Here is a 25,313-nt window from a genome sequence, read left to right as displayed (position 1 = left end):
CTGCAATTTTGTTGAAGAAAGATGTTGAATCTATTTAATATTTCTTGAAAAATAATTGATTTCTGTGCATTTTTTTTTTCACACTGCATCAAATTAAGGTTGATTACGTCGATTAAGCATCATGAGGTGGAGCGTGAGGGGTGGTTCCCTATTTTTTATTTATTTATTTTTGTTGTTGCTGGGAGTTGGAACCCTATTAGTTAGGTTGCTTAATATTTACGCTAAGTACTCTTTAAAATACCAGAATAGGGAGGATGGTGTAGGTTTAAGTTTATTAGATTGATCAGTATTGCTGAACTATGAAATTTTTTTTTTTTTGCATACAGGTATAACAGAATAGCTTTAGTGTAGTTGTTGTTTTAAACTTGAGTATGAACTTATACAAAATGCAGCAAGATATTTAAAAAAAAAAAGAGTTTTGTTGATTAAAAAACACTATATCGGATTCATATCGGTATCGGCAGATATCCAAATTTATGATATCGGAATCGGTATCGGACATAAAAAAGTGGTATCGTGCCATCTCTAGATGTGAGAATAAATTCTCAGAATGTTCTCCTGTAATAATCAGATTTTCACAAAAACTATTACAAAACAACTTTTTTTCAGGGACCATGCATTGAAAAAGTCACCAACTGAGGTCCAACATTTTATTACTTTACCATTAGTTTATTTATATTCAGATTTTTATTACATTTTCTTTTAAGTTTGGTTAGTGTGTCTTAGTGACAGGAATTAAGAGAGGCCACAGACACATGTAAAATAATTTAGAGTGAGTTATAATATGTAAGCTTGACAATGCTCCTTTGCTGTATTAAACCACTTAACCTTGACGTATAAATCATTCAAACATAACCAATGCACCTAACTCAAAGAATGAACGACTGTCGGATCAACATATAACAGAAAGGTTGGTACCTTTAGACAGGATGTTAGTAGCAGCATGTGGCAAAAACATGTGTTCTGTTCCCATTTCTTTATCTGCATGTAAAATAAAGTAGGAAAATGACACAGGGGAAAAAATTTTTATTTTTGCAGCAACAAAGAGATTCTGATGATGATGATGCAGGCCTAAAAATGATTTACTGTGTTCCCAAGAAATAGGAAAAAATGCAGCACAGCGCAAATATCAGTGACAAATTGTAATTAGTATGTACAGACGAGATCAAGAGGGAACAGCAGTGAGTGTCCAAAGCCATTTATAAAAATAGTGGATGCTCTGTCGTAGCTTGGGGCTGCATTTCAGCTTGTGGTGTTGCAGAATTGTCACAAATAACGGAATTATGAATGCAGGAAATGACTGCTTGGAACAGTGCTGGGTCAGGCATCCTATCAGCAGTTGAACTGGAGTTAAATCAGTCTGTTAGCATTTCTTTTAAAATTATTAATTTAAAAAAACAGCTATTGAATCAGCTATTAAAGGTTGAATTTACAGTTTATCAGTAAATTAAATTTCACATTCTCATAAAATCAGTAGTGTGATTTACTGTTGATATGTTTACACATTTTCTCAGTGTTACAGCATCAGAGTGAGTTTAAGTTTAACATAAAAAGGTGCTGTATAAGAAATTAGAGCACTTGTGTTTTCTTTCAATCTAAGTTAACATTTGTGAGTCTAACTTTGGCGCATATTCTGCTCATTTCCTTTTTTGTGGGTGAAGCCACGGGAATATAAGGTTGAACATATCATTTGTCTGCCTCACTCTCAAGTCATAAGCTGTAGTGATGATGTGGTTCCTGCTCCCCCTTCTCCGCCTCACTCACATTGAGCTGGTGATCTCACAAGGCAAGTTAATTTAGTTTCTTTAACTTTGAATAGTAGTAATATTATTAATTAATAGCATTATTTTAAATTAAAAATCTTTAAAATATCTTTGAAATCTTTAAAATGTTTAAAGTGAAATCTCCCTGTGTGTGTGTGTGTGTGTGTGTGTGTGTGTGTGTGTGTGTGTGTGTGTGTGTGTGTGTGTGTGTTCAGGTGAGTTACAGCAGTGATAAAAACTGTTAAATATTAAATATGGTGGTGAATTCAGAAAGTGTTTTTATGAACAGGTTATACGAGACTGCAGCTCAAAGGAAACCAGTCAAATGTGTGTTCTGGGCAGCTGGAAAAAGAAGAAAATAACAACTGGATACCTGTTCAACAGGACAACTTTGATTTTGATGTGTGCCAGCAAATGCACTGCGGTAACTCTCTCAGCCCAAACAAAAACCTTAATGTGACATGCACAGGTAATTCAACACATCTATATTCCAACACAAACAACTTCCAAGCAAACACTTCACACTGTGAAACTGCTCTCTCTCTCTCTCTCTCTCTCTCTCTCTCTCTCTCAGATGAAGTTAAAGTAGTTCTGAAGCACTCTGGCAAAGACAGCAAGTGCTATGGTACAGTTAATATTGAAGTGAATGATTCAGTTAATCCTGTGTGTGCCTCCTCCTGGACTAAAACTGAAGCTGAATTGGTCTGCAAGGAGCTTGGATGTGGGGAAGTGAGTTTTCAAGTTTAGTCACCATAAGTTACCTGTTGTTCTGATACATGGATACTGAGCGTTCATGTATCAGAAACTGTCCATACAGCAGTGCTACTGGATTTATTGTGATAAGTGTACTAACGTGCACCATTAATACTGGATGATTATCAATGAAATAACATAAACTCATAAATGCTTTGTTCTAGCTGATTTATACTGAAGAACATCAGAATTCAGGAGGGATAATGGACCATGTGAGCTGCAAAGGCAGTGAGTCCTCACTGTGGCACTGTCAGGCTCAGCATGGCAAGAACATCCAGTGTTCAAAACAACCTTATGTGGTGTGTTCAGGTGAGATACAGCAGTGGAAATGTACAGAGTGGCTGCTGATGGCCTTTGTCTGCTTTTATAATGGGATTTTAAATCCTGCAATAAATTCTATGTCGAGAGAGAAAATGAGTTACTTCATTCAGTGAAATTGTGACATTGTTAAATTCTGATTATATTTTTCCCAAAATGTGTTCAGTAAGAGTTTAATTTAATGTATTTATTCTTTTTGTGTTTCGTGGCTGATAAATCTCTTATTGTCGTGGTACAGACAGTGTGGAGGTGAAACTGGCAGATGGTCCTGGAAGATGTGCTGGAAGATTGGAGATAAAGCATGAGGGCCAGTGGAAGAAAGTTCCTGTAAAAGAATGGACAGAGGCTCAATCAGCAGCTGTCTGCAAACAACTGCAATGTGGGGAAAAAGGCAAAACTGAAAAATTCAGTCAGGGTTCTGGTAGCTTCCTGTCAATAACGTGTCCGAGAAATAAGAAGATATCAAAGATATCTGAGTGTTTAACAGAAAACTCAAACAACCAATTTTCGGATCGGGAAGCGGAAGCAGCTGGAATCACCTGTGAGGGTGAGTGTCACGTGCCCTTTGACCTTGTTGCTGTGTATAACTGTTATAAGTAATTACACATGTGTCACAAATGATAGTGCTTTCCCAAAGTAAACATACTGAAATATAATAAAATGCTAGAACCAGGAAAAAGACATTTTCATTCATCGATGTCAGTCAGAAGAAAAAAGTGTTTTTTCCCTCTGCTTAGTTACATGCTTCTATTTATTAAATCATCAAGTCTAAGGTCTAAATACACTTACCTGTGAAAATCCAACTAGAAACCCAAATAAACAATTTGTCTTTTTGCAGTGTTGGTCCATGGTATAATTGGCCATTTTTGACTACTTTTGATGTTTCCTCTACATTTCACCTTAAAAACTATTTACTTTGCCTTGTTTGGTATCATTGTTTTCAGCACAGCCTCACGTGTCTGAATTTACAGTTATGTTTTCATTTTGACATGCTGTATTAACACAATTGATCTAAAATCAGACAAAAAAACATAAAATCAGAGTAGAAAAAGTTATATTTTTTACTGTAACAACCACAAACATGTTTAATGAATCATATTTCATAACTTTAAATGCAAATATAAATTGTCAATTTTAAAATTCTATGCACAAGTTTTGCAAACAACAAAGTTATTTGCATCCATTTACCTTGACTTTTTAAATAACAATTTCAAACTATTTACATAACAATCAGCTGTTCTGCCTTCAATAAGATGCCACACAAATTATTTGTGCCACTCCAAATATTTCTGTCCACTATAAAGGAGAACATCACAGCCTGATACCTGCAGGTCTGACAGCAGCAGGTGTATCACTCCTGTTTCTGCCTGGAGACAGCAGTCGCCTCATTGTTCTGACACACAACACAAAACTATCCACAACACTACACACTAACTACACAAGACAACACATTAACTACACACTCCAAACACACTAAATGTCACAAATCTCTCTCTCTCGCCGTCACTCCTAAAACCTCTGTTTTTGTTTTTTTGTTTTTGTTTTTGCTCATAAGCAGAGAGTGCTTGCTAACGCTGTCCTTAGACAGTAAACGTGACAAAACTATTCAGGAAAAAACGCCACGTATATATTGTTTATCATGACTCTGGTTTTACGTGGCCTATCAACACAATTTAAAAACTGGTATATATCACCTTGTTGCTTTGTCTTTAAGTGGTCATGTGATTGGCTTACCACGACTACTTTATTCTTCCTCAGTCAAACAGCAGCACTCATGTGATTGTTTTGCCCCCTTAGCTCCAGGTGTTGTGCTAGACAGCGATCGTGATTACCGTCCGCGGGAGCGTGCGCAGCTGCTTAAAGCTGTAGCGTCCAGATTACTTACAGCTACTTCCATGCAACTGATATAAGATGCGGTAAGCTGAAGACAGCTTCAACCGTCTGTTTGTTGAAAAATAGTAACGGACCGCGTTTTCTTCTTAGTAACTGTAACGGCGTTGTAACGATTGGAATAGTAATTAGTTAGATTACTCGTTACTGAAAAAAGTAACGCCGTTAGTAACGCCGTTACTTGTAACGCCTTTATTCCCATCACTGGTCTTTTGTGAAAAAGTCATTAGGCTTTTTTGGGTGCCAAATGTCTTTGTCAGTAGATTAGCAGACTAATTACAGACAAAACAATGTTTTCCCAATAGTGGAGTGTTTACCAGCCACTCACACCTTGGCCAATAGAATAGAATAGAATAGTCTTTTATTGTCATTGTAAATTTACCACAAAATTGTGGGGGCTCCTCGTCAAGTGTGCAGAAATAAAATATAAATAGTAAGACAACAGGAATAAATAACAAGCATTCTTCATTGCTTTTAATGTCTTTAAATTTCCTTCACCTTAATTCTAAAAAATCTGAGGTTGTCAGTTGTTACAGTAAAACCGAATCATCATTTAAGAGCCTTCGTATCATTTTTGGTACTGATTTGAAATTTGAATCTCACATCTCAACGCTCACCCAGTCTATTTCTCTCATTTAATTAGGAAACATCACAAATTTCAGACCCTTACTGACACTTAGCTTTGTGGAACTTTTATTGCACGCTTTAATTTTCTGTTGTCTTGAGTACTGTGACTCACTTGTCACATGCACCTCTCGGTCCTCTTTAGCTCGTGTTTAGCTGGTCCAGAATGCAGCACCTACACTGCAAACAAAAACTAGCTGGTGCTCATACATATATATAATGCTTTTCTACTCCTTTAGAGCACCCAGAGTGTGTTTTGCTGAAAGTAGTAGAGAATCATTATTCTGCTCAGCTATCAGCAAACACATTCAGCATTTTAAAGTCAAAGCGCTTTTTACTACAAGCCCAATTAACCCAGTCACAAGCACACATTCATGCAGTGCTTTAATCCTGTGTCTAAGGGCTTTGTCTAACATTCACACATGAACGAATGACCTTTCAACAGGTAGACGACCTGCACAGCCACTTACTGTATATCATGTTTCTCTCTTTGTGTCCATCAGGTCACAAGGTGGTGTTTTTAAGTGGAACCTGTTCTGGTCATGTGGGGATAGAGCATGGCAGAGAAATCTACTGGCTCTCTGGGTCTAAAGAGACATGGAACCAAGAGTCTGCAGACACAGTGTGTCAGCAGATGCATTGTGGGAACGCTGCAAACTTTTCTTTCAATTCTAGGGCTGATATGATTAATAAAGTTTGGAAAAACTCTTTTAGCTGCTCATCCAGAGAAAACTCTCTTTTTGAGTGTAACCAAACTACACCTCTGCCTCCTGACCACCATAATTCTACTGCCTATGTGAAATGTTCAGGTAATGTGAAATATGAATGAGTTAAAGTATAAAACTAAGACTGACGTCAATATGGAATTGATTTATTGTGTCACTAGTTGTAATGTGATCCACTCAGAAGAGACAATTTATTTATAACAGACTTTACCTTTTAATGTCCATAGATGTACATTCACCTCCTTGTTTTCTCTCAATCAAATTTCTACTATTTTCTATTTTTTCTGAAACCTAGCTTGGTCTAAGAAGTTGTGAAATATCTGCTGATACTAGTTTCCTCTTAAATTTAACTTTTTCATGTCACAACAGGAAATATTGAGATGAGGTTGATGAACAGCTGCTGGGGAAAAGTCAGGATTCGTGTAGAAGAGAAGGAAGGAGATATGTGTGGAGACACCTGGACAGAAGACAAGTCTGTGAAGCTGTGTGAAAAGCTGAACTGTGGGACGCCCATAAAAGCCCACAACAGTCCCAAAGATGGTGATATCCTCTTTAAGAGTTTACACCCGACAAATCAGACTACTGACCTGACACAGAGCATCTTTGTCAAAAACCAGGACAATGATAAGTCCTGTAAACAAAAACCAGCCTATGTTGTTTGCTCAGGTAATTGTTTTTTTAAAAGTAATTTTATATTACAAAAATATAATAAATGTCATAACTTGCTTTTTAAAAAGTTTCATTTTCAACTGATTTGGACCCTTTGGAAAAAAGTGCCAGTTTTATTGGTTTGTTGATTCTTCAGTCACTAAGTTACAGGATAACAGAATGTAAAAAACAAACAAAAAGACATAAGTCTGTTTTTAAATGTTCCTTCAAATGTTTTAAAAATATCTTTTTAAATACTGTTTTTATAATTAAGCTCATTTGTGTTAAAGAAGCAAATATAAATCTTTCTGAAGCTATCAGACTGAAATTCTTTACACTAAGATGATGATAGTTCTTGTTGCTTAAAATTCTAATTAAAAATAAAATAAGACTATTATAAATATATGGTATTATTATTTTTGTTTTGTTTTCTTGCAGGTAGGGTCAAGCCCAGATTTAGCATTCCCAGTTACAAATGCTTTGGAAACGTAGAGGTGGAGTATGAGGGGAAGTGGATCCCTGTGTGCGAGGATGCTCTCAAAGACACTAACAATGGAAACACCATCTGTCAGGAGCTTAAATGTGGTGATGCTGTGGAGACTCTTCCCTACTTTGGACCTGCACCAGCAGATAAATTAGCCATTTCAAACCTAAACTGCATTGCAAATGCTAACAGTCCATTATCTGCATGCAGCAGTATTACTGCTTCTACAGCTGCCTGCAAACACAGTGGCCTCCGATGCTCTGGTGTGTATAATGATCTTTGTGTCAGCAGTTTCTGAATTATTCTTTGCTCCTTCAGCCTAATTTTAAAATAAAGGCTTTGAAACTGAATTGAAATTGAAACAAACTGAGACTAGTTTGTATTTCAGAAAAATGTTGAGATAAAAATAATGCTGCTTTCAAACTTTGACATGCTCGCCTTCAAAGGTTACTGTTAGTGCAATAAAGGGTAGAATGTTAACATCCTCACCTCCATTAATGATATTTGTTCTACTCAGTTTTACTCTTTTCTTCTCTGCTTGTTGTCCATGTCACCAGTACGGCTCTGCCACACAGTCTGACTCACTTAATGTCTGGAATCAGCTGGAAACAGCTGGCCTGTGCAGTCTGATGGTTATAGAAATATCGCTGTCATCAGTTGTCATCTCTTTGTTATCACTCTATAAAATCATTTTATTTACACAGCAGTCAGAAGGGTAGCTAAACTTCAAAAGTGTAAAACTTTAAGTTGATGCAGGATCATAATGTCATTTCTGTGTGCAGAGTGTGTTATTTATATCATTCAGATCCTGTTGGTTACATCATGTTTTGTGAACTTTTTATTTCTCTTGTCTGTCTCAGAATGGAGGACGATGGTACCTGACAAAAAGGCCTGTAGTGGAACAGTGTTGGTTCACTGGAGACAGGGACTCAGTGCTGTTTCCAGAGAAAACTTCAATGAAACTGAGAAGGAAAAGCTTTGCCAGAATATGGACTGTGGTGGATACAAATCAACAAATGAAATCCACCCCCAAACAATTGAAATAGATTCTTTTTGGAACAAAAGCTTCAGCTGTGGTGAAAATCCAGGAAGCATTTGGGAATGTGAAAATAAATCCACACCCTCAAGGAAGGAGCCCGTCTTTATTGAATGCAAAAGTAAGATTTATATCAGCAGGACTGATCTTAAATGATCACAGACTTTTTACATTTGCACTGGAAACACTGAAGAGTGAAACAAGACACTCGGAGTGTGAAGGAGAATTTTTCCAGATACACTGGATAAAGTAACAAACCAAAGCTAAAAGTGTTAAATGAACTATTTGATTATGGACTTGTGCTTCATATTTTGACTTTGCAGTGCAGAGAAGATTAACTGATCATTTCTACCTCAGTGCTTTATGTCTTTATCAATACTTGACTGCAGTGTTTATTGCTTTCCTTCCCAGAGGAGCCCAGTGTCAGCCTTTCACAGGGCTGTCGTGGGGAAGTGAGGATAGATGGCGTTCCAGTGTGTGCTAGTAACTGGGATCTATCCTATGCACACAAAGTTTGCCAAGAAAAGCTTTGTGGCAATGCTGTCTTTATTGAATCCAAAGCTCCATCAAAGGGTTCAGGTAACATTTACCATGTCAGCTGTGAAAAGTACCATTCCATCATTGGCCAGTGCAGGAGGACTAAAGGAAAGTGTGACAAAAATGTGGTGTTCATTACTTGTAGTGGTAAGTGTGAGTCCATACACCTCTCTTTCCATAAACTCATCCCTATATACAGTACATACATGTATGTCCTCTCTTAATTCTGGTAGTATTTTAATTTATTATCTTGGGGTAATTTTTAGGTATTTATTTTATAAAACAGAAGATTATTTCTTTAAAATAAAAATGACATTGTCAAGCTCATTATAAGATATAAGAAATCTGAGTTATTTATTGAAAATCTTTTAAAAATATGTTGAACACATGTTTTACACTTCAACTTTAATAAATGCAGAGTGATGACAGGTGCTTGCTTTGCTCCTAGTGATTTTGCTAAAGCTAAGGTGACCATCTCTAACATCATATTTGTCAGACAGAAGTGGATGAGCTTGTTTCCTTCTTTAAACACAGTTTCTTTGCTTTTACAGAAAGTGTAAAGTTCCGCACGACTGAAAAACATGGAGGTGTCCTTGAAGTCAATTATCGAGATAAGTGGGAAAGAGTATGTCCATTTAATCGTTCCCCAGTGTTAGAGACAAAGCTCTGTAAAGAAATTAATGAGACCCATAGCGGCTCTACGGAAATCAAACAGGTAAACCTCTCCATTTTACGTCTTGAATCGGTCACTGATTTGTCTCATATTCTACAAACCAAAATCATGGACAGTTTCCTGGCTCTGTGTCTCAGCTTAATCTAATAATGAAGACTGGAATCTCACATTTTAAATATTTAGGTTCATAAAATGGAAAGAAATGCATGAGACTTGTATCTGAATAAACACAAATTGACCAAATGTTTGAAGTTAAAAACTTTCTGGACACTTTGCTGACACAAAGTTTGCAGAAATATAAAAGAAATTGAATGTCCCAATACTTTTGGTCTGGACTTCTAGTGACTTCTGCTGTGTGTTTCTTCAGTCCGGCCTGTTTTTTACTGCCAGAGAAATTTCAGTGTCTTTTATTCTGGCTGTATCTCTAAATGTGAAAAAGTTTAAATTTGATTCAAGGTCAACTTAGAAACAACACTGGAGTTCACTGATGTTACCATGGACGTCAAGTACGCCGTCAAACAACGTTCCTGTGGAAAAGTTTCTTCAGCTACAATATTTTGTGAAGGTAAGATAAACCATGAATCCATCAATCAATTACTTGTTTTTGACAGAAAGACACTTTTTGTATTCTGTAAATCTGAGCTGACTTACTTTGATCAGTGTGATACAGATAAATTATGACTGAAACTCACTGTGACTGAATCCAGAAAAAATAATAAACTGGCTGTGTGTGATTTCAGGCTATGAAAAATGGACTCCCACACCACCACCGCTGCCACCACTTTCCTCTATATCCATAGCACCTATTATCATGGGTGTGAGATTTCTTCTTGTAGTGATCTTGACTTTTGTATTTGTATGATTTTGTGTCAAGAGAGCCAGGAGCTCCAGAGCTTCATGTGAGTGTATTTATTACACAACTTACACACATGGCTTGTCTCACTTTTAATTGAAAACCTTAAAAAGTGTAAAGATCCCGATTGAACATGAGATCATACTTTATATTCCAAGTTTAAAACCAAAAAGGGTGTTGCAGACTGCCACAAGAGGGCAGTCTTTACAGGCATTTCAAATATCACCATCACTGCTGCTGACTGAACGAGCAGCCCATCAGCTCAACCAAACATTGCTTGATTGAAAATGTAAATACAGAAGAGAAAAATTAAGCACACCTGTTCTTGTGCTGTGTTTTTCCTGCTCTTGTGCTCCTTGTTACCTCACTGGTACATTAGCACTGTGCATTGGTGAGACAGCTGTTGTTATGTACTGTATGAGTAAATGTGAAATGCTGTAACCTTTCAGTAAGAATGCTGCCTGGGAAAGAACTGGAGTTTGAAGGTGGGAAACATGAAGATGTCATTGACAAAGAAAATGAGATGGAAGACTTCAGTTGTACTGGTGAGTCATTAAGTCTTTCATTCGTTTTTTCTTGTCTATTTTTCCCTAAACAAATCTTTAGCTTAGTGTCATTTACATACTGTACATCATTAAGATCATATTTTAGTTTGGAAATATAAAAAGCAGTAACACCTTTAACACTTTTTTACTTTACACTGATAATTTTACTTATCATTAGAGATATTATTTGAACAAATTATTATTATTATTTTTGCTTTTGTAAGTTATTTCTACCTAATTGATTTGCATCAAGAACTTCAGGCTCTCTGCTCATAAAAAACAAAACCTCACCTTCTGATGTTGTCTCCTTGTGCACTGCTACTGCTGCTCCCTGCTGACCGTTCGAAGACATACACTTTCAATTTAACCAAAATTTGAACAGAGCTGAACAGAGATATAAAACAGATGCAAATGCAAAATTCTCGTATCATTGGTGAGGAGAGTTAGGTGTCTGTCTGTAGTCCAAAGTGTCAAAACCCCAGAAATCGTCAGGAGCATGACCACGAACAGCGCTTATTTGATTAATTGAAAATATGTCAAAAGTGAAAACAATCTGCCAGCCAATCAGCCACCATGTTTCCACTCACAGTCCAGTGAAAATGCAAATATTTTTAAGCTGTAAACACACAGCTTTCCCTCGCCAGATGTGCCTCATTGCAAAGCAGCACTTTTTAACATAATGCAGTCTAAGTCTGTGATAATAATCTTAAAGTAGTCATTTATTATCTTTTGTGTTTATTTCTTCTCATGGTTGTAGCTTTTTTTTCTGCAGCTAATTTAGGGCTAATTTTCACAGTCATGACAACTGTTCACAGAACACATTTTTCTATAAGTCACCCAATTTGTTTATTTTTCTTAAACTTAAGAATAATTAAGGTTGTGACTGTTGTGAGTGTCAGGTGGGTGATCTTTCAGTCTGTTTAGCTACATTTTGTACATTTTGTTTTAAGACTAGCCTCTTGAGCCCCAGCACCTCCGGTGCCAGGGGCAAAAAGGGGTGAGATCTTGTTTATTTGGCTGTAACAAGAGCTTGGTAATAAAAGTCCCGTTAACCTCTGAATCTCAGCTAAGAGCTCATATTAACCATTTCTACAACCTCCAAACACAGTGAAAGCAGCAAACTAGTCAAAGCCTGGCACATTTGTCAAAAAAATCAACACACTGATTCAGAAACTGATTCAGAAAAGTTTGTTCACTCTCACCCCCGTTCTCTGTGACCTGCTGGAGCAGGGGGGCTAGGACTAGGAGGAGGAGTTGGCCGTCCGACTGCGGTCTGGAGTGTGGAGCCTTCCTGCTGCTGCGGAGTCGGGGCGGTCTGCCTCCCCCCACCGCAGGGAAAAGGGAAACACCACCTGGGTCTGGGTGCAGTTCCCCCCTCCAGGGGCGGGGGCACCTAGACCCGGTTTGTAGAGTATGCTTGGGGAGTGTGATCGTGTGTACAACGTCTCTTTATGTCTGTCTCCACGTTGGTTGAGTGTGGAGTAAGTGCATATGAGAGCATGAGGGTGGGAATGGATGTTTGTATCTGTGTGTGCCTGTATGTCTGTGTCTATATGTCAGGTTGGGTGTCAGGCGCCACCTCTCTGGGGACATCTCAGGCCCTCCAAGGTTTGGAGGTCTATCTCCCCCCACCACCACTTCCCCTGCCAGTGGCGGACCCCCTCAGACATCGGTGCGTTGGTGGTTCTTTGTGTCCGGGGATGGGCGTCCAGGTACACACCGGCTCACTCCTTGGCGGCCGCTTATCGGGGCCTGGAGCCTGGGGCTCGCTCGGGCCACTTCGGAGGTGGGGTGCCCCCGGCCTCTCGGCCTGGGGCTCGGTCACTCAGGCGCAGCTGGCTGCCGGCGGAGCTCACGGGCGCGTCACTGCAACTCCCCCTGGCTTCTGCTCCGCGGCTGCTGAGTGAGCCCTCATCTGGGACTCTCTTCAGCTCTTTCTGGGACAGTGGCGCAGCTGCCCCTCTGTTGGTCTTCCTTGGTCTCTTGTGTTCTGGGGGCCTCTGGATGTCTGGAGTTTTGATCTCCTCCATACCTGCTTCATGCCCTGGAGGACGGGGCTGTGGCCCCCCCACACCCTCTAGCAGATTATTACATGGAGGAACCTTTTAAAAAACAAAAAACAAGCGCGTCCATGCTCACAGGTGTACACACGGTTGATCACACCCACAAACTACACCCTTTTTGGCTCCTACCTCAAAGCACACTGTGTTCTGTTGATCTTATGTGCTGCACAATAATGTTTAATATTTAGTATTTACTGTCATATTCCCATATATCATTGTGATGTTGTTTATTCTATTACTCTTGTTCTCTTCTGCTTGTTTTCTTTTTTCTTTCTCAGCAGGTGACCCAGGTGATTGATATATGCATTTTTTTTTCTCTGCCCGTTCTGTTGGTTTTTGTCTTTTGCCCTTCTCCCCCGTCCCTCTTCTCAGCTGTTTCTCTTTCCCTCTTTCTTTCTCCCCTTCTTTCCCCCAGTCAAGTCTGTCCCGTATTCAGTAAGTGAAAATAAAATAAACCAATAAAAGGTGAATCAAATGGACCATTACGGCAAGGCTGGGATGATCAATTTGGTAAAGTAAATCCGTTGGGCATCTTTCTTTGCCTTTAGATAACAATTCTGATGGCAAAAGAGCCAAACGGGACAGGCCAAAAAAAAAAAAAAAAAAAAAAAAAAAGTTTGTTCAAAAAACAAACATTTTAGGCATGTAAATAAAGTTAAATCATTTCTGCTGTTCAATAAATTTCAACTGACATATATTGCCAAAATGTAGCAAACTGCAAAAAGCCTGGCTTTCTATTCATTAAAAGTGCTGCAGTCTTTGACTGTTTCACTTCAGGAGCGTTAATCTCTTCACAGATAATGTCGATATGTTGATTCCTTTTTTTCTGGAGTTAAATGTGAACCGAAGCATATTTTCAAACTGTTTATGTGCAATAAAATCCAAAAATAAATTATACTTACTTTTTCTTTATTCCAGCCTCTGTAACTTTGATCTAGTAACATTTGCTGTAATATTTACACCTCTGATGAAATCTCACAAATATTAGCTTTATTTTGATACCAAGATTGTTTAAACAGAGTTTGTAATTGCAGAAAAATACAGGCTCAGAAAGCCACTTGGTGAATAACAGGCTAGTCAGCATTAGCATGCCATTTGAAATCAGGATGAATTATGGGTGTATTGCTGACTAAAACTTACTAGCCAATATTACTGTTGAGCTGACATTACATTTTGTTCTTACCATGGGAAACTGGATAGATGAATACCACTGACATAAAATGAGTGACATTTTTAGGTTTGCTCCTCTGAGTACATCTAATGCCTGAGAGATAAGCTGTTTCATCAACAAGACGTTTTGAGAGTCACTGGAGTTCTGAAACTGATGGTCAAAATTAGAGCAGGTGCTTACTACAAATGTTAACCCGAGTCAGGCCATCGTTGAGGCACTGACAGACCGGCTAGTGCAGCTTTTATAAGACTGACAGACCTACTAAGGCCTCGGATGCTTGGTTAGGAGTTAGCCAAGGGCCACTGAGAAGAGAGCCAACGATACACCCAAAGGGACTAATTTGTAAGCAGTGACCCTCATGTCATATGTAAACATCACAGCCAGCATTGCTGTTAGAGGCCTTGCTGAGGGATCATGGTGTAGGATTAAGTCTGCTGTGTAGCTGAAGCTGAAATAGATACAGCAGAGACATAGTGGTCCTCAAGTGATCCCGATGACAATTACCGTACAGAGTCTCAAGTGTCATATGTCCAGAGAAGGAACCAGTTGGGACTTAGAAGCCATATACACAGTGTTGTTTATTTGGAAATATAAAATGAGAAATCATGTTTCTTAACAATAGAAATCATGTCTGTCCACAGCCTGTTTGTTTGTTTGTTTTTATTATTGTTGTTTGGTTTACACACTTGTTACCTCCAAATCATGCTTATTGTAGATGCTGTCCACACACACACACATGCACACACACACTTATTGGAATCAATGTTTTTAAAAATAGATAAACCAAATGTAACTTCTCATAAAATTTCCACTCTAAAAATCTAATATGTAGAAAGAACAATAAACATAATAAAAAGTTTACTGCAAGTTCTGAAGTCTGCAGAATCACGAACTTGGTGTGATGCCTTGTTACATAGAACACACATGAAATTATTATTTTAATCTTCTTTTCATGTATGTGAGAAGCAGCACATACATGTGAAAAAGTGTAAGCCTCCTTTCATATTACCTTAAGTTTTGAATATTTATCACAGTCACATGTTTCAGATCAGCAAAAAAATTTAAGATTAGACAAACATAACCAAAGTAAATATAAAATGCAGTTTTTAAATGACGATTTCATAGATTAATGCAGAAAGGTTATCCAAACCTCCCTGGTCCTGTGTGAAAAAATTATTGCCCCTCTTGTTAAAGAGTTATTCACAGATGAATTAACTGTGAATAACTACATTTTTTGGAAAGCTCAGTTCAGTTTGACACTCTGGCCTGATTACTGGTAGAATTGGTGAATCAAGTAATCAGTTAAATAGAACCTGACTGACAAAGTGAAACAGGCTAGAAGACCTCAAAAATCAACACATCATGCCACGATCTAAAATAACACCTGAGAAACAAAATCACTGACATCTGTTAGTCTGGAAAGGGTTACAAGCCATTTCTAAGGCTTTGGGACTCCACCGATCCACAGTCAGGGTCATTATACACAAATAGGGAAAACCTGGAACAGTGGTGAGCTTCCCAGGAGTGACTAGCCGACCAAAATTACCTCAAGAGTGGAGCTAAAATTCATTCAGGAGGTCACAAAAGACCCCATTGTGGCTGAATTATGAAAATTCTCCAAAGATGAGTGGCCCAAAATTCCTTCACAGCGCTGTAAAAGACTCATTGCTAGTTGCTGCAAATGCTTGATTGCAGTTGTTTCTATTAACGGTGGCCCAACCAATTATTAACTAATAAACACATTTCATTTAAAATGTGGATCTGAAAAAATAGGAAATTAGGAAGGGGGCAAAAACACACCACTCTACAGTCAGTGAGCCAAATTCCTCCACTGGCTTTGCTACTAATACACTGCCTGTATTAGTTTTTGTATGACAGGCCTGGAAGTGCACTTGGGTCCCAGAGTGAATTGAAAGAAGACCCCAGTTTGTGTACTGTTAGATTTGTATTGTTGATTGTCATTTATGCTTAGAAATATTTACTTATATATGCTTAGAGTTTTGTAATTAGTTGTAGATTGGTAGAGGTTTTGATCCTTGATAGTCTGCAAACTTTGTGTGTATTAGACAGCACTTTGGGAGCATGAGAGGTCATACCGTGTCTTATTATTTTATGGTAGGATTAACGTAGTTGCGTCTGTTCTAGTCTAAGTGCTCTTTGTTTAGATGAACTGCAGGACTTCCTCACCGTGTTATCTAGGATGAACCATCTAGGGTGAGGGGGAGGCTACCCTCTTCCTGACCAAGGATGTTTGACCCTTTGATCAGCAGTCCACACACACACACACACACACACACACACACACACACACACACACACAGGCAAGGTACTCTTTGTGTATGTAGACGTCATATGTTAATGAACTTATGCATATTCATGTAACCTCAATAAAAGGACAGTGATACGGGAGAACGGACGAGAGCTACTGGGGTCAAGCGAAGGAACGGTGCCTGTCCGGTTCTCTCCCGTGCACGAGTACCATGAAGAAGTTTGCCTACTTGTGTCTTGCTTGCAGTGTAATTATGTTGTCTTAACGTTCCAGCGAATAGGTTTATGCTACAAACCTATCATTAATTGGTCCTTCGAGCCGGAGCCCTGGAATCGCATTCACCGAGGGGAGGAGAGGCACGCTGAAAGACTGACGTCAGCCAGGAAGTTCCTGTGGATTCGCTGTATGTCTTTTCTCCTCGATGAATGGCGATTGGCGGGATTCGAGGCTGATATTACACGCTAAGCAACACCGAGTAAGTTTAGAGTCCAACTCTATAACTGTACGTCTTCGCCGCTCAGTGGGGCGTTGTCCGTGGCCGCTTAGTGGGGCTAAAATTACGTCTTCGCCGCTCAGTGGGGCGTTGTCCGTGGCCGCTCAGTGGGGCTAAAATTCGCCGTCTAAGTGGGGCGATGTACAAAGCCGCTCAGTGGGGTTTTTTGTACAGAAGCATTAAGTCGCAGAGTTGCGCAGTTCGAACTTTTTTTTTTGGTTCGCCGTCTTAGTGGGGCGAAATACAGACCGCTGTGTGGGGTACTGTAGTGAGTTCTCCACCGCTCAGTGGGGTGTTGAGAAGTTCCACGGGGTCCAGATTGTGCTGGACAGTAGGCCTATTTTGTGTTGTTGTCATTGTCGTCGTCGTTGTTGTTGTTGTTGTGTGTGAGTGTGTGCGGAGCAGAACATGTGGTCTGTGACACCGACTGTTGTTGTTATCATGGGTTTCTAAGCAACCAAGAGTGAGTCGGAGGGAGACAGACGTTTGTGCTGGACTTTGCTCCTGGCAGCACAAAGTATTTATGTAAAAAAAAAGAGAGAGCGACGGCTCCACAGCTGCGCGGGTTCACGCGAGCGCGGTCACGCGGACCTGAGCCGTGCGGTTAATCGCAGGCTTATAAATGGAAGAGATTCAAATGTTAGAAGTTTTCAGAAAACACACCAGCCTTGGAGAGCTGTGGAGAAGGCCAGCCCACATCAGCAGCACTTAAGATATGCTCTGGTGAATGGCTTTCCCCCCACCCCTTGCTGACACAATGTTTATTCTTTAGCTTGCCCTGATCGACAGCAGCCTGTGTGCCAGACCATAGATTTAATTGAGGTGGATAGTTGTTAAAAGTAATCTACATTAAGCTTGTGGTTGCTTAAATTCAGTACAATGACATGTGAGGTGAAGTGATATAGGTAAATATTTAAACTCATGAAGTGCATAGAGGCACTTGACCTGTGTGGAAGACGGTCGTCTTATTATGAGCCATTGTTGAGATATAGAGCACATCTGTGAAAACAACTAATATGCTCAACCCTGTATGAAACATCTAAAAATACATGATGGAGAAGCTGTGTTGAATATGTAAGTGTAAGACTTTGCCACTGTGGGCAGAGCATGCAACTACTGTGTGATGTCGCGTTGCAGTTTTGTTTTTGTTTTTTGAGCTGATGAGCAAGGTACACATTATCAGATCAAGAGCTGTCTGAGAACTACTCAAAGAGAGGGAAACAGAGAGTGTGCAGCGTTTCCATGAGCAGTTTTTCTGCACCTTGACTCGTGTGTGTGTGTAGCATCAGCATCATGTTTTTGTTTATTTGTTTTGTTGGATTAAAAATAATTAAATAAACTGGTGATCATGCTTATGGATCACCATGGCACATATCTCCAGCCATATGGTTTATTTATGCAGATGAAAAAGTGAGTGTGAATGTGTCTGACATCACAGTGTTTTTGTGCACTGTGCAAAAGTGATTGCCTCTGATTGTGAGTGAGAGCGGTGATTTTGCAGACCACCAGCTATTGTGAAGAAAAAAAAAAGAGTGAAAAAGAGACAAATTACATTGTAGACGAAGAGAAATAATCATAGGAAAAAGGTTTTGTGTTGATCAGCCGAAAAACAACTACAATGTCATTTTCTGCTTTTAAGAAAGGATTGTTCACACAAACACAGACAGAGAGAGAGAGAGAGAGATGTGTGTTGATTAAGCAGTGATGATAATAATGAACATGTTTTAGTTTGTCACTTTCAGGTGAAAAGCAGACCTGTATCAATTTTCCACATGCAACAGTCGGAAGAAAGTTATAGTTTAACATCATTGGAAACATGCAGGCCAAGTTTCTGGCTGACTTATTTACAGTGCCATGTGTTTCTCAACCTCACAAGCGAGCTCACTCCTCCCTGAAGATAAGGAATGCAGCTCCAAAGCAATAACATGATAAAGAGACAGCAGCAAGTCCTGAGCACAAAAAGTCCCAGCAAAGCAGCAGCAATGTGGATAAACAGCAGCAGAAGAAGAAAGCAAACCCATCTTCCTGTCTGATTGGTTGAATTTCACGGAGGGGCGAGCAAGATGGCAGCGTGAAGAGGAGTTTTTGTTTGAGTTCTCAGCACGAGACACTTATTTGACGTCTTTCTGGCCATCGGGACTTTTTTGGAGATCAGCGCGCTAAACTTGCTGGATCTGAGGCCAGGGTCTGCGGCGGCAGCATGTTGAAATGCTCAAAAAGGACTGAGTGACTCGGGCAAGCCACATGCGGCTAGCGACATGAAAGAAATGGACCCTTCATGATGCGTTCAACGTGCCAGCGCTGTGGTGGGAAAGGCTCCATCATAAACGCGCCCTGCGCCGAGGTTCAGGCCAAGAAGAAGAAGACGATGACTTCCAAGCCCAAGAAGGTCGGCCTCAGCGTGGGCGAGCTGATTGTGAAAGCCGTGGCCGCTTCCAAGGAGCGCAACGGCCTGTCTGTGGCCGCTCTCAAGAAGGCTCTGGCTGCCGGAGGCTACGATGTGGACAAGAACAAGGCCCGTGTTAAGACCGCCATCAAAAGCCTGGTGGCGAAGGGCACTCTGGTGCAGACCAAGGGCACCAGGACCTCCGGATCCTTCAAGATGAACAAGGCTACTGAGAGCAAAGCCAAGAAGCCCGCCGCGGCCAAAGTCAAGAAACCGGCAGCAGCTGCTAAGAAGTCGCCCAAGAAGGCAGCAGCAGCACTTCAGCTACTAGACAGGACAAAGCTGAAGGAGAACTGCCGGGACTGTTGAAGTGGGAGAGGACAAAAGAGTGAGAGGACAACAGAGTGAGAAGACTAGGTGAGAACACATAGGAATTATTTAATGTGGGAAATCAAAATTTGGGTTAGCAAACCTGGGGAAAAGAAAACTGACTGCTTAAGTTGGAAAATTGAGACTGAGTCTGAAACATTGCGAAAATAGAAACATATACAAAATCACACACACACAAGCAGAACATGCATTAACCCTACTAACAATTCCAAACACAAAATGACTCATGAAGACTCATAGCACATTAGTTAAGAAATGATTAAATAATAGCAGAGAAGTGTGTAGGAAAGGCAGCTTTAAGAACATGCTCTGCTGGAGATGCAGCTCCACAGACATGCATTAGACCTGCCTAATAACACAAACCCATGCAATGAAAATTAGCTTGTTATCTTTCATCAGTGTTAAAATAGTGTCAATTTAGCAGACACTTGTTATTAAATACTGAATTTATCCAATGCAAAAAATTGACTCTCCAGGTTGCAGGACAACAGTTTAACTTTTGTGGGAAAAAAGATCCTGGTTTGACCAACCAGTGATCAGACAATAAATTTAGTTGTTAAAATGGTAAATTGGGAGAAGCTTCCTGCTTGATTGAGGCAGCACATGTAATTTACTGTATGAGGGAAATTGTCTTTTGTGATACTATTTTGAACATGCTTTTCTGTCGTCCTGTCAACTTAGTGGGTTAATAGCTGATATGCAAATTAGTTGATCGGTTTTAGATTAATGAAAGGTGACTGAATTCTAGTATGAGTGAATGAGATGTGTTGGAGTTGTTGTGTGTTGAGTGGAGACTCTAAAACACTGAGTTTCCTGTTTTGATGTGCGAGTGAATCCTGTATTTAGATACACAACTCTGAATACATCAGAACAAACGTCTTTTGTGAAGTGCATGACAGCATGTCACATGTTTTATGATGAAGGGAAAAAGGAAAAATTGAATAAAATAGATCTGTGGCTTAAATGAGTGAAGAGCACAGACCGGGTGATTAAACTCATAGCTAATATGACATTAGGATTATGTTGTGTGTTGTGCAGTTGATGGTTGGTTTGGAGTGAATCTAGCTGATGATTCTTCTCCTGTTGTGAAGATGATGAGGAGTTTGTGTCATGACTTAACAAGGCCTTTTTATTTTGATACTTTCACAGTGCACTGAGAGTTTGGTTTGATAATCTCTGTTATTTTTTATTTCTCATTTTTGAACAAGCACTGATTTTTGCTTGTGAATTTCTTTTCTTTGAGCAGATCTGCAAGTCGGGAATTAAAAGCGTTACACGTCGTCAAGAAAATTGTTGCAAGTGAGTTTCTCCACATTTAAAATGGGTTCAGGAGAAAGCCACTTATTTGGGACAATTAGGAAATGAGAGTCCCCCCCAAAAAGGATTCAACGAGGAAATCCAGTCTAAATTATTTTTCTTTTTGAAATAACGTCGTTTTGCTGAGCGTGGAAACGAATGCGATGATAATTTCCACAATTAGCAAAAGAAGGAACCACTGAGTGAATGAGTAAGAATTTTAAAATAACTGACTGACTGACTGAACATGATTGTGTGAAGCTAACCCCCACCTGACAAAGGTGCAGATGAACCCATGTGTTTCCTTTTACAGGAGCAGAAAGATGACAGCAACACTCGAGGTTGCATGATGATTTAACCTTTTAAATGCCATTTTCTGTGTCTGTGCATTTATCAGGTGTGTTATTCATAGGCTTGAGTTGCTCACAGAGATAACTGTGACAAAGTATGCATACGCCTGCGCAAGCGCTAATATTTGCATTTTCTTTTCTTACAGCATGCCAGTTCTTCATGTGAATTGATGATGCGATTTATACCAGGACAACTGGTTGATGTTTTTTCCTACTACAGGATTTCTGGGTTTATGTGTGAGGAAAACTGTGTTTACGGGTTATGAGTGGTGATGCTGTTGCGTTGTGTTGATGGGAAAATGTGAAGGTTACTTTGATAATGTGAATAACATGTGTGAAATTTCCTGTGTTGAGAACTGGTGTTACTTCTTTCCACAGCTAGGGTTGACTTTATGGTGTTTTTATGGCACCTCTGGAACCTGTTGACCTGTGTCTGACCTCTGTCTGACTACAGTCAATATGTATTGCTAATGTTAGTTTCTTTGAGAATGCTGTGGAAGATTCAGCTGAAACGGACAAGTGACATGAGTAAAACAAATAAGAGATACAGTGTTTCTGGGATAGTTTGATATGGGCTCATTAGCTGGCCACTTTTGAGCCCATAGTAATATATAAGTGGAGTGACTTTGCTTAAGAGCAGTCACCGATTACATTAATGTTGCCTGAGTACATGGGATGATCCATGTCTGAGGCGACTTATGAAAATAATTGTAGTTTACTGATTTGAGAAAACCTGCACATGACACTTGTCTTGCTGATGTTGAATGCTTCTTGTTCTTATGATACAATTGTTTACAGGTATGGAGTTTGATTTTACTTCCAGATTTTGTTTTCCAGGCCATGATGGTGTGTATGCAGGCTCCTGGGAGAGCCAGGTGTTAAGCAAACTTAATATGCAAAACACACTAACATTTTCATTGCAGGATTATAGGTCCAGGGTGGTGCTGCTCCAGGGGAGGAGATGCCCTGATGTTGCCTGGGATATGATCTAGCTAATCTTTTTCTTTAAGACTGGAATCCAGGTTTGGTGAGTTGACGCATGGGTGTGTCCATGCGTCAAGAGGAGGGGTCCAAGGATTAACATTAAACAATGTTTTTTATTATTGTTGCAGTGATTTGTGTGATTAGCCGTTTTATTTACAAATATTAAACCTATGCAAGTGGTGCACCCATGTTCAGATGAGGCTTTGATGGCCTATAAGTGAAGTTCACTGAACTAAAGAATGTGGTTTGATGATTGTTGACACACTCTCCAAATAGTTTGTCTTCCTAGCAAGGAAATACAGGTGCAGCAGTAATCTCCTGAGAAATCTTCAGAGGCCCAGTGAGAAGCGCATAGCTGACAGGACCAGGCAGTGGTTGAGGTCAAAGATCAAGCTGGTTGGGACCCATCATGAAATCAGACCTTGGAGCCACAGCAAGGACCATGAAACTGCCTGCAAAATAGAGGAGAGGATCGTCCACAAGATGGGAGAGAGGCTTCAGGAGGATCAGAGATCATCTTCAGCACAGCAGACATCACACAGAGAGCTGTGCTACTAAGCTTCCAGGAAATCAAGAGGAGACTTCCCACAGCAAGATTTTAAATACAATGAAAGATTCAATATTGACGCTGAGGAAGACGACTAAGGTGTACGACGTGCTCTGCCTTAAACCTTCAGCAGCGTTGGAACATAAACACTCAGGGGATGAGGAGCGTGCCAAGCTCCATCGACAGCGTAGAAGGAGTTCGAGGATGACATCATGATTCTGTGAAAAGCACAGGAACCAGAAGCTATGGTGGTGATAACAGCAGTTTCCTATGAACATCACCTAACGCTGTGCCACTGTACTGTGCATACGATGACACTCTGAAGGCTGCTGGGATCATAATAGCAGTAAGACAACCCTGCACCCTTTCCACAGAGGTGTTTTCTGCAGAGTATGGACAATGAAGGACAATGAAGGAGTCATAAATATCCCCCTCACAGGACGAAGGCCTGAAGTGAGGTAATGGGAGGCCATAAAACTAGAGTGCTGAGAGGTCTGCAGCTTTGGAAATAGCTGAGAACCATGTTGACAAACAACAAAACCAACTGGTATGTTTGAATGTTTATTCTACATACATTTGGACTCTGGTCCTATGGACAACGATGGAAACAACTGGAAGAGACATTCATGACGCCCTGCAGAACTCAAACCACTCTGCAGAGAGACATGTGATGTGCACACCTGGAGGAAGCATTACCAAGCTGAGATGTTTTTGAAAATGTTACTTTTTTATTTTCACTATTAAATTAACAATTTCTTTGTTTGCTCGTAAGATGCAGTTTGCCATGAGATGAGCTCAATGAATGGGATAACTGCTAATACATTTGTTGAACTGTGTACCTTTTCAGTAATTTAGGGTGATTTGACATATGCTGAGTATAAAAATGTTTGCATTGAAACTGTCAGACATGAGGTATTCATACCTGGGAACTTTTCAGGCATAAAGGTCAAAAAGGGGGGAAATGTTAGATTTGTATTGTTGATTGTCATTTATGCTTAGAAATATTTACTTATATATGCTTAGAGTTTTGTAATTAGTTGTAGATTGGTAGAGGTTTTGATCCTTGATAGTCTGCAAACTTTGTGTGTATTAGACAGCACTTTGGGAGCATGAGAGGTCATACCGTGTCTTATTATTTTATGGTAGGATTAACGTAGTTGCGTCTGTTCTAGTCTAAGTGCTCTTTGTTTAGATGAACTGCAGGACTTCCTCACCGTGTTATCTAGGATGAACCATCTAGGGTGAGGGGGAGGCTACCCTCTTCCTGACCAAGGATGTTTGACCCTTTGATCAGCAGTCCACACACACACACACACACACACACACACACACACACACACACACACAGGCAAGGTACTCTTTGTGTATGTAGACGTCATATGTTAATGAACTTATGCATATTCATGTAACCTCAATAAAAGGACAGTGATACGGGAGAACGGACGAGAGCTACTGGGGTCAAGCGAAGGAACGGTGCCTGTCCGGTTCTCTCCCGTGCACGAGTACCATGAAGAAGTTTGCCTACTTGTGTCTTGCTTGCAGTGTAATTATGTTGTCTTAACGTTCCAGCGAATAGGTTTATGCTACAAACCTATCATGTACTGTCCTAAAAATATAGTAAAGTTGGAGTAGAGTTGGAAAAACACATTAAAGACTCTGGTCAGTCTGGTTCTTCCATCCTCAGATCCTGAAACATTCCAATCAGAAAGCAACACTGGTGTCTCGTGTACGTGAACAGCAACAGCAAGACATCTATCAGTGGAGAACAAGCTGCATGAGATTATGCATGTAACCTTGTTAAAGAAAGGTCAATAAAGTATGGCAGATGGGGTACAAAAAATAACTCGTGAGGTCATGAATTTGATCTGTTTTATGTAACTGTGTGTATTTCAGCCGTGACCTGCAATCACAGCATTGTAAGATGGTGAAAGATGTTTATCTGTGAATGGTACTCATGACCAATCGTCACTGATCAGTGGTCATGACAATTTGCATATTAATGATCGTCAGTGGTGCTAGTTTCATTCATTATGCAGATTTACTGTGTATAAATTTGGGGAAACCTGCATTCAGCTGAGACTGAAGAAGAATGTTTCTCCCGCTGAAAACGCTGCGTCCAGATAAACAGAATCAACTTCTTGGGGTTTCTCTTTGTACATAAGACAGAAATAACCATATAACTACAGAACATATAATCATGAATTGTATATTTTTGCATGCTAGGTACACACACTTTTTTTTAAATGTTTAGTTTTTACATATAAGAACATAAAGAAAAATCATCTGGTCTTCATCATTATTACACCATGTCATTGTTTATTTCACAGAAACTAAGTGAAAATACAAAAGCAGTGTATGAAAAACTAGAAGCACTCTGCTGCAACTGCGTTAATTGTTTTCTGTATGTCAGTTTCTCATTGTTTCGGTTTCTCTGCAACCGTCTCTGTTCCCTCCTTTTTTTATTGTTTTGCATCTGTTTTCTCATTTTATGCTGTTTTTGCAGGAATCAAACATA

General features: G+C 39.7%; 1 protein-coding gene and 1 pseudogene across 1 annotated transcript; both read left to right on the top strand.

The window, feature by feature from the left end:
- The first annotated feature begins 1,728 nt into the window (after positions 1-1,728).
- Positions 1,729-10,354, top strand: LOC146645103 (scavenger receptor cysteine-rich type 1 protein M130-like). The gene is made up of 13 exons (XM_085394283.1): positions 1,729-1,786; positions 2,053-2,232; positions 2,338-2,492; positions 2,681-2,825; positions 3,073-3,381; positions 5,852-6,157; positions 6,443-6,739; positions 7,160-7,468; positions 8,066-8,362; positions 8,653-8,925; positions 9,330-9,493; positions 9,908-10,016; positions 10,326-10,354. Exons 1-13 carry the CDS (start codon positions 1,729-1,731, stop codon positions 10,352-10,354), a joined length of 2,631 nt encoding a protein of 876 aa, XP_085250409.1.
- Positions 10,355-16,104: 5,750 nt separating this feature from the next.
- Positions 16,105-24,313, top strand: LOC146645102 (histone H1 pseudogene; annotated as a pseudogene).
- Positions 24,314-25,313: the final 1,000 nt, after the last annotated feature.

This window comes from Rhamphochromis longiceps, linkage group LG20, assembly GCF_057381845.1.
Source record: "Rhamphochromis longiceps isolate RC_006_pf linkage group LG20, R_longiceps_female_GT1.1, whole genome shotgun sequence".
Classification (NCBI taxonomy): Eukaryota; Metazoa; Chordata; class Actinopteri; order Cichliformes; family Cichlidae; genus Rhamphochromis; species Rhamphochromis longiceps.
Note: the sequence above shows the minus strand (reverse complement) of the source record. Positions and strands in the feature narration are given on the sequence as shown.

Excerpts from the sequence above, each read along its gene's own strand:
- LOC146645103 (XM_085394283.1), top strand. The coding sequence starts at position 1,729 with ATGTGGTTCCTGCTCCCCCTTCTCCGCCTCACTCACATTGAGCTGGTG. Across the intron at positions 1,787-2,052 it reads TGAGCTGGTGATCTCACAAG|GTTATACGAGACTGCAGCTC; the intron begins GCAAGTTAATTT and ends TTTTATGAACAG. Across the intron at positions 8,926-9,329 it reads GGTGTTCATTACTTGTAGTG|AAAGTGTAAAGTTCCGCACG; the intron begins GTAAGTGTGAGT and ends TTGCTTTTACAG.